Raw genomic sequence first — 16018 nt, forward strand, 5'->3', positions numbered from 1 at the left:
TTGTTTTATAAAAAAAAATTCATTGAACGATCTAGCAGAGAAGGAAGCTGCCTGACCTATCAGAATGCGCTGGAATTTTTTCCTTTCAAGATCTAAGTATTTTCTATTATTACTTAAATATTTTGGAATTTTTGTTCACCCAACCAAGAATATGCCAAAAATTGGATTGGATTTGCTTACTGTCATGTATACTGAGGTACAGTGAAACATATTTTTCTGCCAGCAGCTCAAACAGATCATTTAGTACATGAAAATAAAAGAAAAGAAAAAGAAAATACATAATAGGGCAACACAAAGTACACAATGTAAATACATAGACATCGCCATCTGGTGAAGCATGCAGGAGTGTTGTATTAATCAGGTCAATCAGCCTTTAACTCAAACTTTCATATACATTTCTGTATATAAATTAGTATCATATATTTAAATGTGAACTAGATTATGATAAAATGTAAATCCACTTCCCATTTTGGCCTTATTAATGATACTCCATCATCCTCATCAGTGCGTAATGAAAATTGGTGAATAATTGAAAGTCCTGAATTTAAGGTCTTACATGGATTGATTAACAATATGATGGACAGAACAGGTAAAGTGAAAACAGCATCAATTCAGTTTAATCCTTGTGCAGGGAGGATGATTTGGTAACAGTCAAAGGTCCGGGTTAGCTCAGGTTAGTGGGTTATGCATTAACCCAACCTCTTTTGCAAGGTTTAATCCCTTGAATGTTTGATTCTAAAAACGAGTAACTGAAGTTTTGCTAATGGACATGGATAGAACAAAGATACAAAATGGTTAACATTTGTGAAAGTTGTACTTTAATTTGAAGTAAATATCATCTTAAAGGTGTAAATTAGGTTATGTGGGTGGGTGGTTTGGTGGTTAGCAACAGATGTAAAAAGACATCGGAAATAACACGCATTTTATCATTGTCTCCTCCCTGTCTGTAAAGTAACACTTTTATCTGTAACATTTACACCCAGTATAAAGGAACAAGTAATGCTATGAAATACAACCAGTAGGCATTGTCAGGATGGGTTTCATTAATCATGCAACTGCTCTTTTGGCATTAAATATGAATGGTAAGTACTTTATACAATTGATTATATGATGTTTCCTACGTTAGAGGTACAAATTAAAATAACTAAGAGTAGAGAAGGGTGCAAAAGTGAAGTGATAATGTAGAGATAGTGCAAAAACTCTGTCAAGGCTGTGCAGAGCAGAAATTCAAAAGGTACAAGTACTCTATAACTTTTGCATTGATGCAAAGTGGTTGTAGGTAAGCATGGAGGTGTAAATGATAAGTCCCAACCTGACTCCCAAGTGCACTACAGAAGAGCTGGGGAATCACTTCTATAGATATTATCACACCACTTTAGCTTCAATCAGACATAATGTAAGTTCAGCACAGTGCAAACCGACATTCTAAATGTGTTAAGGCTGGGCCACTTGGTGCATTTATAAACTGAGCGATAGGTTGGATAGATAATACCAAATGTCTGTTCCTGCACGGTGGCACAGTTATTAGCACTGTTGCTTCACAGTGCCAGGGACCCGGGTTTAATTCCGTCCTTGGGTGACTATCTGTGTAGAGTTTGCACGTTCTCCCCGTGCCTGTTTGGGTTTCTTCCGGGTGCGCTGGTTTCCTCCCAAGGTCCAAAGATGAGCAGGTTAGGTGGATTGGCTATGCTAAATTGTCCCATAATGTCCAAAGGTGGGGTTACGGGGATAGGGCAGTGGAGTGGGCCGAGGTAGGGTGCTCTTTCAGAGCGTCCGTGCAGACTCAATGCGCCAAATTTTAAAGGAGAGAATTAGGAACAGAAAGAAGTTGTTGTTGGGAACTCCAGACATTGGGACCACACTAGGTGAAAGCTTGGTCACCAAATGTTGGGATGGAGGTAGGGAGTACATCATTTATTCTATAATGCTGCTATGTATTTATGTTACTGTTCATTGGTTGATGATGCTACCTCTACTCTCGTAATATAAAAAAAATAACAACTACCCAAAGAGTGGAATTCTGCACATGACTTTGGGCATAAATGTACCCTGTGTGATGCAACCTATAGCATAGTGTGGGTCTTTCAACTCATTATCACACTCTAAGTTCCTGGCCTGAGACCAGTATCCAGAAGAGAAGCAGTAAAATTATGGTTGCATGAGAAATATAGAGAGTTGTTAAATTATGGAATATACCCAGCATAATAACCCTTTCATTAATCAGTGCAACCGTTAGCTCTTCATAAACCCTTAAATATAAATGATGCCCTCTGAACAGGAAAATATACCTTAATCAATGTATTTTGTAAATTCTGTATTGTTAGAGACACTGATTTAATCATGGTCCTCTTTACTGGGGTTCAGATGAAAGCTGCAATCTGCTCAAAATTTCTGATATTATCGGAGCCCCGCAAGTTGGTTAGCTTCTTGAAATTAACCCCAGGATCCATTACAGTTGCAAATAAAGATAAATTTCATATCAAAATATGAAGTAGAATGAAATGACTACCTAAAAACCCACTCTTCTGAAAAGAAATTTCCAGCAAGATCAGTAAAATGTGGAATAGGAATGCAGTTTTGCGCAGTGATTGTACTTAGTTGGCTGTCAAGTACTTTGAAACATCCTGTGGTCAAGTGCTCTATTAATGCACGCCTTCCTTTATTTTATTCTGCAAGAATAATGTCAGTTGCAGCGCTGTCTACTCAGGCTGTTGTTCATGATTGTTCTCTTCACCCCCACCTCCCTGGAACTCCCTTTCACTAACTTCCATTAATCTTTGATTGCCCGGTGCTGGTGAGCTGCAATAAGGAGGCTTGAGCCTAAATTTGGATCAGTTCTTACCCAAGCATAAAGAGATGGTGGAGAAACCACACCAATAACCTCCCCCATATTTTGAGTGGGGAAGTTTGATTTCGGTCTCTGAGTTTCATACCATTCTCCGGCATCACCTAATTTTTCTCCACATGTCCCGCTACATCAACCCCCCAACAACACCCACCGAACCCACAACCTCCTCCAACACTGCCCTCTGCCATCCCATCCAACACCTCCCTCCAACACATATCCCATACAGCCTCCGCAAAGTTTCAAAACATTTAAAATAATTTCTGAGCCTTTAAAGTGATTATCACACCTTTTGGCCTCTCCTGCAGCCATTTCCCATTAAGTGGCCACACCCCCTAAACATTAAAATGCGACACTCTAGGTGTTACATGCTCAACTGATTCCCACTCTTCTCACTTATAATCAGTCGCACTGGGAGCTAACTTAAATGCTATTCAAGGGCGATGTCCATTCAATCTAGCTCCTCGTTGCTGCGGCACGCATAATGACATGAACAATGGGATCTTGGCAGGGTTTTAGTTGGGTTCCTGAAACAGCTGAGGGCAGCTGGAGAATGACAGTGCCCATGATATTCCGTGATCACACCTATGCAGATGAAACCCGATGTGATGAAGTCCTGATATCTCGGAGTCGTTCCAGCAGTTAACGTTTTGCACTTGAACAGACCGTGAAACACATGTGTTTAAGAATATGAACACATTTGCTTTTTTTCATCTCATTTTTAACAAAGAGCTGAGCAATTGATGACCTTAATTCAATTTTGCTGGGATTCAGTTTTGTTGATTTTTTTTTAAAAAGTCCATAAAACCTGCTAAATTAAAATCCCCATAAAGTAGCAGGATTTATAATATTGGCCAGATGTTGGTTTTCAGTGTTGAATTTGAAACGGTTTTGAATACAGTGTTAGTTCTAGCCTAAATTTTAATTAGCCAGATGTTCACATGTACTGGCGCTGGTTCATTTTCATGTACTGTACATGAATGCCATCTCAGCTGAAGAATGTTTGCACTTTGTGGTCAGTAACAGTACTTCGGAACAAGACGTGTCGTGGTCAAAGACGAAGCTGCAGAAAGAGTTTTATCAGTTAAGGAAATCACCCATTCTGTTCTATGTTCTATGTATGTTTTGTTATGATCAGGCGAAGAGGGGTTTGTGGGATGCCCTATTTTCCCTCTCCTCATTTGACCACAACAGAAATTGCAAGAAAAATGAATACACTTGCCATTTCAGCAGATGTTTAACTGTTTATGTGCTGTGATCATAGAAAACACAATCAGACAGGCTTCCTTGAGCTACAACAAAGAAAAGACGTGAGCTGTTGTTGCACGTAGTCCATTCTAAGTAAAATAATAAAATGTGCTCTGATTTTGCACACACACACAAATAGGTTACGAGTGGGGAAGGATAGATTAAGCAAGCTTGTTTTAAAATTAATTTACAGGATGAGGGCGTCACTGGCGAGGCCAGCATTTATTGCCCACTCCCTAAGTTGCAGTCCAGTAAAATTACAGTAAAATTAAAGTTCATAGAGGTTGGTGGCTTTGCTGACTTCAGACTGAATTTGGCAGTCCTGCTTCTTTCACTTGGTGGTCCTAAGGCCTCTGGCACTGAGGTGATTTAAAGACGCAGATGGATGAATTATCTGTTCTTCCGGAGCCAGTAGTGCTGGATTAAATCCTTTTCATGAAAGCTCTGTATACGGCACCTGGGCCTGTCACAATCAGCAGACAGGGTTCAAAAGCTTGTAACTTGGATGCGGAAAGTGAGTGAGAGAAGAATGAACTCACCCTGGTTTTTTTTCCTTCAACGTCTTGGTTGCTGATGCGACCATCAATTTACGCGAAACAGAGAGTAGATGTAAACTGTGGCTTTAATCGACTAGAACAGTGCCTGTCTGTGACTGCTCTGCTAGTGAGAGCTGCCTTCAGGGCTACTGCTCCTTATACCTCACCTCAAGGGGCGGAACCAGGGGCGGAGCCCACAAAGGTACCAACATGATACATTCCAGGTAATATCTTACAAAGGTCCATAGGTGGAGCCCACATGGGCAACAGCATGTTACAGTTACATATATGGTGAATGGTTAATGCAATACATTCACCACAGTTGCTCATCCTATTCTGCAGAGAAAGCACTTGCTTAAAACACACAAGAGCTTGGGTTGTCACTTGATTTTCTCTCACCAACCACCCAGAATTCCAGTGCATTCTTGTGGTAGCTTGAGTAGATCATGTCTGGGAATCCCTCTCTCACTTAGACTGCTTGGACTGCTGCTCTGCTGCCTCATAAGCCTCAGTCTGATGGGGCCAAGAAAATAGAGAATTGAGTTTCAGTCGCTGAGCTATATCAGACTGCATGTGACATAGAACATAGAACATAGAACGATACAGCGCAGTACAGGCCCTTCGGCCCTCAATGTTGCACCAACATGGAAAAAAACTAAAGGCCATCTAACCTACACTATGCCCTTATCATCCATATGCTTATCCAATAAACTTTTAAATGCCCTCAATGTTGGCGAGTTCACTACTGTTGCAGGTAGGGCATGCCACGGCCTCACCACTCTTTGCGTAAAAAACCCACCTCTGACCTCTGTCCTATATCTATTACCCCTCAATTTAAGGCTATGTCCCCTCGTGATAGCCACCTCCATCCGCGGGAGAAGGCTCTCGCTGTCCACCCTATCTAACCCTCTGATCATTTTGTATGCCTCTATTAGGTCACCTCTTAACCTTCTTCTCTCTAACAAAAACAACCTCAAGTCCATCAGCCTTTCCTCATAAGATTTTCCCTCCATACCAGGCAACATCCTGGTAAATCTCCTCTGCACCCGTTCCAAAGCTTCCACGTCCTTCCTATAATGAGGCGACCAGAACTGTACGCAATACTCCAAATGCGGCCGTACTAGAGTTTTGTACAACTGCAACATGACCTCATGGCTCCGGAACTCAATCCCTCTACCAATAAAGGCCATCACACCATAGGCCTTCTTCACAACCCTATCAACCTGGGTGGCAACTTTCAGGGATCTATGTACATGGACACCGAGATCCCTCTGCTCATCCACACTACCAAGAATTTTACCATTAGCCAAATATTCCGCATTCCTGTTATTCTTTCCAAAGTGAATCACCTCACACTTCTCCACATTAAACTCCATTTGCCACCTCTCAGCCCAGCTCTGCAGCTTATCTATGTCCCTCTGTAACCTGCAACATCCTTCCGCACTGTCTACAACTCCACCGACTTTAGTGTCGTCTGCAAATTTACTTACCCATCCTTCTGCTCCCTCCTCTAGGTCATTTATAAAAATGACAAACAGCAACGGCCCCAGAACAGATCCTTGTGGTACGCCACTCGTAAATGAACTCCATTCTGAACATTTCCCATCAACCACCACTCTCTGTCTTCTTTCAACTAGCCAATTTCTGATCCACATCTCTAAATCACCCTCAATCCCCAGCCTCCGTATTTTCTGCAATAGCCGACCGTGGGGAACCTTATCAAACGCTTTACTGAAATCCATATACACCACATCAACTGCTTTACCCTCATCCACCTGTTCAGTCACCTTGTCAAAGAACTCGATAAGGTTTGTGAGGCATGACCTACCCTTCACAAAACCATGCTGACTATCCCTAATCATATTATTCCTATCTAGATGATTATAAATCGTATCTTTTATAATCCTCTCCAAGACTTTACCCACCACAGATGTTAGGCTCACCGGCCTATAGTTACCGGGGTTATCTCTACTCCCCTTCTTGAACAAAGGGACCACATTTGCTATCCTCCAGTCCTCTGGCACTATTCCTGTAGCCAATGATGACCTAAAAATCAAAGCCAAAGGGTCAGCAATCTCTTCCCTGGCTTCCCAGAGAATCCTAGGATAAATCCCATCAGGCCCTGGGGAAAACGCACTGTGATTGTCAGGGTCTAATGAAGGGATGGGGCTGTGATCTGCACTTGGTTGTTGGGAGTTCTCAATTTCTCCCCCTCCCCTTGAATTCTGTGTGGGCAATGACCTCTGCCGTCCCTTTACCCGTCCGCGATCCTTACCACTTCTGGTGCACCAGCTTGGCCTGTTGAAGACAAAATAAAAGCAGGCGACCGGAGGAGTTAGCGCAGACTTTGGGTTAAATGTTTGTCCCCTGTGTGTGGTGAGCCCAACCCAGAAGGACAGAGGATGGAGTGTGAACAACATGACAGTTGGGTGTTGGTGATGTGAAAGTGTCTTTGAAAGTATGCATGTTGTTGTGTGTCCCCTGCTAATGGATGTCTAGGATCTGTGAAGAGAATCGCTGACTGAGTACATGCTGAGAGTTTGATATTGGAGGGAGTTGAGAAATGACTTACCTTGGCAGAGTGGGTCAGATCATTTCTCCTCTTCCTGCACTGGATGGTGCTTCAGGCATGGTTGCCAGCCAATCTGGGAGTGGCATCCCAGGCTGGAGACATGGGTTTGCAGCACTTCCTCAAACCATCCCTTGGTTACAGGGTATGCCTGTATGTACATTGCTAGGTTGATGCCTCAAGGGTCTGGTGGCTGAAGTGGGGTTCTGCATTCTTCTTAAGGCTGCTAGCCTTTTCCTTCTGGCTTGCTGACATGTTTGACAGTCTTCTGAAGACAGGTGAGCTGGAGAGGGTGAAATGTATGTTTTGGACTGGCACTTAAATAGGGCACCTGCTGATAGCAGGCAGACGAATTAGATCCCAATATGTCAATTGATTTGGCCCCATAGTCAGCTGTGCATACTTAATGAACTTCGAAATACAGAATCCTGTGTGTGTTCCTGTCATTCATTGTGGCTAATTAATACATTTTAAAAACTGGAAAAGACTTTCAAATGACTAAAACCATGACTGGCTGTGACTCAAACAAAAGGAACTTCTTGCATTCGAAGCAACTGCCACCCTGAAGGACCACGAATGATCACAGCAACTGCAGAGGAAATGAATCGTACATTTCAAAGGTCAGGCCCTGATCAATGGAGTTGTCAGGACAAAGGACCCTGAAATCTCTTTTGAAATTACTAGTGGCCCAAACTATAGTGGCAAAGTTGGAATCATATCACATCACATCACATCCCCCCACTACCCCACTGCACCCACCCCATCACTCTAGATGGGATAACCAGTTAACCAGTTATGGAACTGCAAATTTCATCTGCCATCTGAAAAAAATGAAAATGAAAATGAAAATGAAAATCTCTTATTGTCACGAGTAGGCTTCAACGAAGTTACTGAAAAGCCCCTAGTCGCCACATTCCGGCGCCTGTCCGGGGAGGCTGGTACGGGAATCGAACCGTGCTGCTGGCCTGCTTGGTCTGCTTTCAAAGCCAGCGATTTAGCTAAACCAGCCCCATTGATCAAGCAGCAGCTCAGAGCAAGGGCTTGGTCCAGATGAATGCTTGGTCCCATCTATATCGTTTCTGAACTCTGTACCAGAGCTCACAAGACTAATTCATCTCTACACGCTGAGCCCATTGTGGAAGCCATCTCTACTGGAAAAGTGAATTATCCAGCACAGTTGACAACCTGCTGTCGCTGTGAAAGAATACACCATTGGACTTTTGATTCTGGGCTCTGGATTCACATGAAACAATAATTCTTATCCTCTGTGATCTTTTCCCTGCACCTCTTTCCCTTTTTCATCCCTCTTTTATTGTACGAATGTACCGCGACTACATAGCAATATCCCATTCCGCCATGTTTTGAGTTTGTGTAAAATTAAACTCTAATTTTACCCTATCTTGATTTTGTTGAGAAATCCGATCAACCCAAAACTGAGGGTTTGGGGGAAATATCCCACCACTTCTAAAGGGGGAAATCAAAATCAAAACATTTTTCTGATTAAGGACAGGTGGGGAGAGTAGCAATCAGGGCTTTTTAAACTTAATCCCCCTCCTGTCTGTAACAGAAATATATTATTTGAATAGAGAGAGACTTCAGAACTTTATTGTACGACGATCTGGGTGTCCTGGTACATGAATCACAAAAAGTTAATATGCAGTTGCAACAAGTGATTAGGAAGGCAAATGCAAAGTTATACAAGGGGAGTCCAGTATAAAAGTGGGGAAGTTATGCTACAGTTGTACAAAGCACTGGTGAGACCATATCTGGAGCACTGTGTACAGTTCTGGTCTGTTTACTTCAGGAGGGATATAATAGCATTCAGAGAATGTGCAGTTAACTGGGGCGGGATTCTCCGACCTCCCGCCGGGTCAGAGAATCGCCGGGGGGGGGGGGGGGCGCATGAATCCTGGTCCCGCCAGCTGCCGAATTCTCCGGCGCCGGGGATTTGGCGGGGCCGCCGTGCCGGTCGGTGGCCGCTGGCAGTTGCTCCCCGGCGATTCTCCGGCCCGCAATGGGCCGAGTGGCCGCCCGTTTTCGGCAAGTCCCGCCGGCGTATGTTACGAAAGGTACTTACTGGCTGGACCTGGCTCCGAGGGCGGCCTCCGGGGTCCTCGGGGGGGCGGATCTGGCCCGGGGGGGTGCCCCCATGGTTGCCTGGCCCGCGATCGGATCCCACCAATCCGCGGGTGGGCCTGTGCCGTGGGGGCACTCTATTCCTCCGCGCCAGTTGGTGTAACGGTCCACCATGTCCGGCGCGGCGATGAACGCCCCCCGCGCATGCGCTGGGATGACGCCAGCAAACGCTGGCACTCCTGTGCATGCGCCAACTCGTGCCGGGCACCAAGCCCATTCGCGCCGGCCAGCATGGCGCAAACTACTCCGGCACCAGCCTAGCCCTTGAAGGTGCAGAGGAAGCCGCACCTTCGTGGTGGTCCGACGCCAGAGTGGTTCACGCTACTCCTTCGCGCCGGATTTGCCCGCCCCGCCGGTTTCCGAAGAATCCCGCCCCTGATTCCTGGGTGAAGGGGTAATGTTAGACATAGAACATACAGTGCAGAAGGAAGCCATTCGGCCCATTGAGTCTGCACCGACCCACTTAAGCCCTCACTTCCACCCTATCCCCATAACCCATTAACCCTCCTAATCTCATTCGACACTAAGGGCAATTTAGCATGGCCAATCCACCTAACCTGCATGTCTTTGGACTGTGGGAGGAAACTGGAGCACCTGGAGGAAACCCACCCAGAAACGGGGAGAACGTGCAGACTCCACACAGATGGTGACCCAGCGGGGAATCGAACCTGGGACCCTGACGCTGTGAAGCCACAGTGCTATCCACTTGTGCTACCGTGCTACCCACAGTATGAGGAAAGGTTGAGCAGGTTGGGTCAATCCTCGGAGTTTAGAAGAATGACTTTATTGAAATGCATCTTGTTGGGATTTGATAGGGTGGATTTGGGAGGATGTTTCACCTTAATCATGATAGTAATTTTCATTATTGTCACAAGTAGGCTTACATTAACACTGCAATGAAGTTACTGTAAAAAGCCCCTAGTCGACACACGTGTATGTTCAGGTGCACTGAGGGAGAATTTAAAATGTCCAATTCACCTAACAACATTGTGGAAAGTCTAGAACCAAGAGACAGAATTAAAAAATTACAGGCTTCTCATTTATGATTAGAACAAGGATATTTTTTCTCTCTGAAAACATTGTTCATCAGTGGAATTCCCCAGAGAGCAGTGGAGGCTGGGGCATGAAATAATTTCAAGGCTGAGCTAAGTAGGTTTTTGATCAGCAAGAGAGTCAAGAGTCACGGGTGTGATCAAACAGGAAATCTGAGTTGAGGCAACAACCAGATCATATTGTGTTGTGGAGCAGGCCTGAGGGGCGGAATGGCTTACATCTGCTCTTCCTTCTTTTAATTGATCAGAAAATTGGAGAGAACCTTCCTGGTTTTCGTTGAAAATGTGCCGTGGGATCTTTTAATTCCACCTGAGGTCTCAACTTAATGTTCATTTGGAATTAGAGCGATAAACAGAACTGTTTGATTCACAATATGCTTTGCTTATAGTTACAATTCCAAATGTATCACTGTTTCTGGAGGTCATATATTGTATGGATTACAGATCGAGTAATTCTCCCTGCCCAAGAAGCAAATACAAAACTCAGAAGAGCATCGACTATTGCATCAAATGTTTCCCAGTTCATGTACTTGCTGTGACCTTCCTGAGATTGCCAATGTGTTGCAAGTTACCATTGAGTACCTGCAGTCAATTCAGTCTACAGGAAGCCATTCAGCCCACTGAGTCTGCACCGAGCCTCCGAAAGAACACCCTAGCTAGGCCCACTCCCCTGCCCCATCCCTATCACCTAACCTACACAATTTTGGACACTAAGGGGCAATTGATCATGGCTAATCTACCTAACCTGCACATATTTGAACTGTGGGAGGAAACCAGAGCTCCCATGCAGCCACGGGCAGAAAGTGCAAACTCCACACAGTCACCCAAGGTCAGAATCGAACCAAGGTCCCTGGCGCTGTGATGCAGCAGTGCTAACCACTGTTCAAACGTGCCACATCAAGAAGCACTAAGAAGGGAATGAAAATTATCAAATTTGCATGTAGTCCTGGCAACCAATGATGCTTAATTACTGCTGTTATGTTTGATCCAGGTTTACTGACTGTACTTTCATGTGTGAATGAGCCGAACAGAAATGCAACTTTTGGGGAAAACATCGTCCTGAATCCAAACTACAGAGATTGTGAAGCAGATTCAGTTGAATGGACGTTTTCTTCAGGATCAGGGAGCCGCCGCATTTCCTCTGTTATCAAAAAAGGGATGAATTCTGAAACTGTCTTTGGTGCATTTAAACACAGAGTGAATATTGAAAACAATGGCTTTTATTTACGACTTCCATCTGTTGGTTTTAATGATACTGGAAAATATATCCGAACGTTTACAGATTTGAACGGTACGGAAACATGTGTGAGCATAGTAGTTAATGTATATGCAGGTAAGATCTCAGTACTCTCTCAGAAACACTGGATTTATATTAAGAACTTATTTTAACAAATAGAATTGGAGGACTCTCAGACAGTTGATAATCAGTGGGGTTTTTTGGAAAATTGATGGGTAAGAAAGTAACTGTGAAGCTAAAGGATTGTCCCGTGCAGGGATTCATTTGCTCAATGCTTTTTATGCTTTGCCATTAACTTCAGCAGAGACTTTCTTCCTTGACGTCCATCAATGTCATGGTGACAAACCAGGAAAAGCTCAAGGAAATGCATTTTTGTAGATTTCTTTTTCATTTTGTACTCTTCTTCTTTCAGTCATTTCCAGGACTCATGCGATTTACTAAACCAGAAAGTTTTTTTTGAAAAATTTAGATTACCCAATTATTTTTTCCAATTAAGGGACAATTTAGTGTGGCCAATCCACCTACTCTGCACATATTTGGGTTGTGGGGGTGAAACCCACGCAGACACGGGGAGAATATACAAACTCCACACGGACCGTGACCCAGAGCTGGGATCGAACCTGGGACCTCAGCGCCATGAGCCATTTGGAATTTGGATCGGATACCTGAAGGAAATAAACTTTTAAGACCACAGGGTTAGCGCAGGAACACAGGGATGTAAGCTGCCCGTAGGGACAGAACAGGATTCCAGGGATAGAACAGGATTCCAGGGATAGAGTAGAATTACACAGATTGAGCAAGGCCGCAGGAATGGAGCAGGACTAAAGGGATGGGCCAGAATCACAGGAATAGAGCAGCGACAGAGGGATAGAGCAGGATTACTGGGATAGTTCTGGATTGCTGGGGTAGAAGAGAATCAGAGGGATGGAGCCAGGGCAAAGGGATGGAGCTGGGTTACAGGAATAGCGCAGGAGCATAGGGATAGAGTCGGACTAGAGGGATAGTGAAGGATTCCTGGGATAGTGAAGAATTACAGGAATAGAGCAAGGATACAGGGATAGAGCAGGATTACAGGAAGAAAGCAGGATTACAGGAGGAGAGCAGGATTACAGGGAAAGAGCAGGAATACAGGGATAGAGCAGGATTACAGGGATAGAGCAGGGATACAGGGATAGAGCAGGGATACAGGGATAGAGCAGGGATACAGGGATAGAGCAGTATTACAGGGATAGAGCAGGGATACAGGGATAGAGCAGGGATACAGGGATATAGCAGTATTACAGGGATAGAGCAGTATTACAGGGATAGAGCAGGGATACAGGGATAGAGCAGTATTACAGGGATAGAGCAGGGATACAGGGATAGAGCAGTATTACAGGGATAGAGCAGTATTACAGGGATAGAGCAGGGATGCAGGGATAGAGCAGTATTACAGGGATAGAGCAGGGATACAGGGATAGAGCAGGGATACAGGGATAGAGCAGTATTACAGGGGTAGAGCAGGGATAGAGCAATATTACAGGGAAAGAGCAGGAATACAGGGATAGAGCAGAATTACAGGGATAGAGCAGTGATACAGGGATAGAGCAGGGATACAGGGATAGAGCAGGGATACAGGGATAGAGCAGGATAACATGGATAGAGCAGGGATACAGGGATAGAGCACTATTACAGGGTTAGAGCAGAATTACAGGGATAGAGCAGTATTACAGGGATAGAGCAGGGATACGGGGATAGAGCAGAATTACAGGGATAGAGCAGGGATACAGGGATAGAGCAGGGATACAGGGAAAGAGCAGTATTACAGAGATAGAGCAGGGATACAGGGATAGAGCAGAATTACAGGAATAGAGCAGGGATACAGGGATAGAGCAGGATTTTAGGAATAGAGCAGGGATACAGGAATAGAGCAGGGATACAGGGATAGAGCAGGGATACAGGGATAGAGCAGGATTACAGGGAAAGAGCAGGGATACAGGGATAGAGCAGGATTACAGGAAGAGAGCAAGGATACAGGGATAGAGCTACAGGGATAGAGCAGTATTACAGGGATAGAGCAGGATCACAGGGAAAGAGCAGGGATACAGGGATCGAGCAGGATTGCAGGGAAAGAGCAGGGATACAGGGATAGAGCAGTATTACAGGGAAAGAGCAGGATTACAGGGAAAGAGCAGGGGTACAGGGATCGAGCAGGATTACAGGGAAAGAGCAGGAATACAGGTATAGAGCAGGATTTTAGGGATAGAGCAGGGCCACAGGATAGAGCAGAATTACAGGATTAGAGCAGGATAACAGGGATAGAGCAGGGATACAGGGAAAGAGCAGGGATACAGGGATAGAGCAGGATTACAGGGAAAGAGCAGGATTACAGGGAAAGAGCAGGGATACAGGGATTGAGCAGGATTACAGGGAAAGAGCAGGAATACAGGTATAGAGCAGGATTATGGGTATAGAGCAGGATTATGGGTATAGAGCAGGATTTTAGGGATAGAGCAGGGCCACAGGATAGAGCAGAATTACAGGATTAGAGCAGGATAACAGGGATAGAGCAGGGATACAGGGATAGAGCAGGGATACAGGGATAGAGCAAGATTTCAGGAATTGTGCAAGGTTACAGAAATAGAGCTGGATTACAGGAACAGAACAGTGACACATAAGTAAATCAGGATTTCTGGGATAGAGCAGGGATGCTGGGATAAATCAGGAGTACAGTGATAGAGCAGGATTTCAGGGATGCAGGGCTAGAGCAGGCATACATAGATAGGTCAGGATTTCTGGGCTAGAGCAGGAATACAGGGATAGAGCAGTATTACAGGGATAGAGCAGGATTATAGCATGGAAGCAGGGATAGAGCCAGATTTCAGGGAATAGAGCAAGGATAGAGGGATATATAGAGAAATACAGCACAGAACAGGCCCTTCGGCCCACGATGTTGCGCCGAACTTTTGTCCTAGGTTAATCATAGAATTTTGGACAATTTATCATGGCCAATCCACCCAACCTGCACATCTTTGGACTGTGGGAGGAAACCGGAGTACCCGGAGGAAACCCACGCAGTCACGGGAAGGATGTGCAGACTCCACACAGACAGTGACCCAAGTCGAAATCGAACTTGGGACCCTGGAGCTGTGAAGCAATTGTGCTATCCACAATGCTACCGTGCTGCCCTTAAGAAGTTAACCTACACTCCATTATTCTACCCTAATCCAAGTACCTATCCAATAGCCGCTTGAAGGTCCATAAATTTTCCGACTCAACTACTACCACAGGCAGTGCATTCCATGCCCCCACTACTCTCTGGGTAAAGAACCTACCTCTGACATCCCCTCTATATCTTCCACCATTTATCTTAAATTTATGTCCCCTTGTAATGGTGTGTTCCACCCGGGGAAAAAGTCTCTGACTGTCTACTCTATCTATTCTCCTGATCATCTTATAAACCTCTATCAAGTCGCCCCTCATCCTTCTCCGTTCTAATGAGAAAAGGCCTAGCACCCTCAACCTTTCCTCGTATGACCTACTCTCCATTCCAGGGAACATCCTGGTAAATCTCCTTTGCACCTTTTCCAAAGCTTCCACATCCTTCCTAAAATGAGGTGACCAGAACTGCACACAGTACTCCAAATGTGGCCTGACCAAGGTTTTGTACAGCTGCATCATCACCTCACGGCTCTTAAATTCAATCCCTCTGCTAATGAACGCTAGCACACCATAGGCCTTCTTCACAGCTCTATCCACTTGAGTGGCAACTTTCAAAGAACTATGAACATAGACCCCAAGATCTCTCTGCTCCTCCACATTGCCAAGAACCCTACCATTAGCCCTGTATTCCGCATTCATATTTGTCCTTCCAAAATGGACAACCTCACACTTGTCAGGGTTAAACTCCATCTGCCACTTCTCAGCCCAGCTCTGCATTCTATCTATGTCTCTTTGAAGCCGACAACAGCCCTCCTCACTATCCACAACTCCACCAATCTTCGTATCATCTGCAAATTTACTGACCCACCCTTCAACTCCCTCATTCAAGTCGTTAATGAAAATCACAAACAGCAGAGGACCCAGAACTGATCCCTGCGGTACGCCACTGATAACTGGGCTCCAGGCTGAATATTTGCCATCCACCACAACTCTCTGTTTTCTATCGGTTAGCCAGTTTGTTATCCAACTGGCCAAATTTCCCACTATCCCATGCCTCCTTACTTTCTGCATAAGCCTACCATGGGGAACCTTATCAAATGCCTTACTAAAATCCATGTACACTACATCCACTGCTTTACCTTCATCCACATGCTTGGTCACCTCCTCAAAGAATTCAATAAGACTTGTAAGGCAAGACCTACCCCATATAAATCCGTGCTGACTATCCCTAATCAAGCAATGCCTTTCCAGATG

The 16018-nt window shown here is 44.8% G+C and overlaps 1 protein-coding gene across 5 annotated transcripts in view; it reads left to right on the top strand.

Moving 5' to 3' along the window:
* The first annotated feature begins 928 nt into the window (after positions 1-928).
* Positions 929-16018, top strand: part of LOC119969043 — a 90806-nt gene continuing 75716 nt past the window's right edge. For 3 of the 5 annotated variants that reach the window (XM_038802200.1, XM_038802199.1, XM_038802203.1), the window contains exons 1-2: positions 929-1082; positions 11378-11719. In XM_038802200.1, the coding sequence (XP_038658128.1) occupies positions 1034-1082; positions 11378-11719 (391 nt within the window). In that variant the 5' untranslated portion in view covers positions 929-1033. The remainder of the gene's footprint in view (positions 1083-11377; positions 11720-16018) is intronic. The other 2 variants (XM_038802202.1, XM_038802201.1) reach the window with 1 other exon arrangement.

This window comes from Scyliorhinus canicula, chromosome 7 (assembly GCF_902713615.1).
Source record: "Scyliorhinus canicula chromosome 7, sScyCan1.1, whole genome shotgun sequence".
NCBI lineage: Eukaryota > Metazoa > Chordata > Chondrichthyes > Carcharhiniformes > Scyliorhinidae > Scyliorhinus > Scyliorhinus canicula.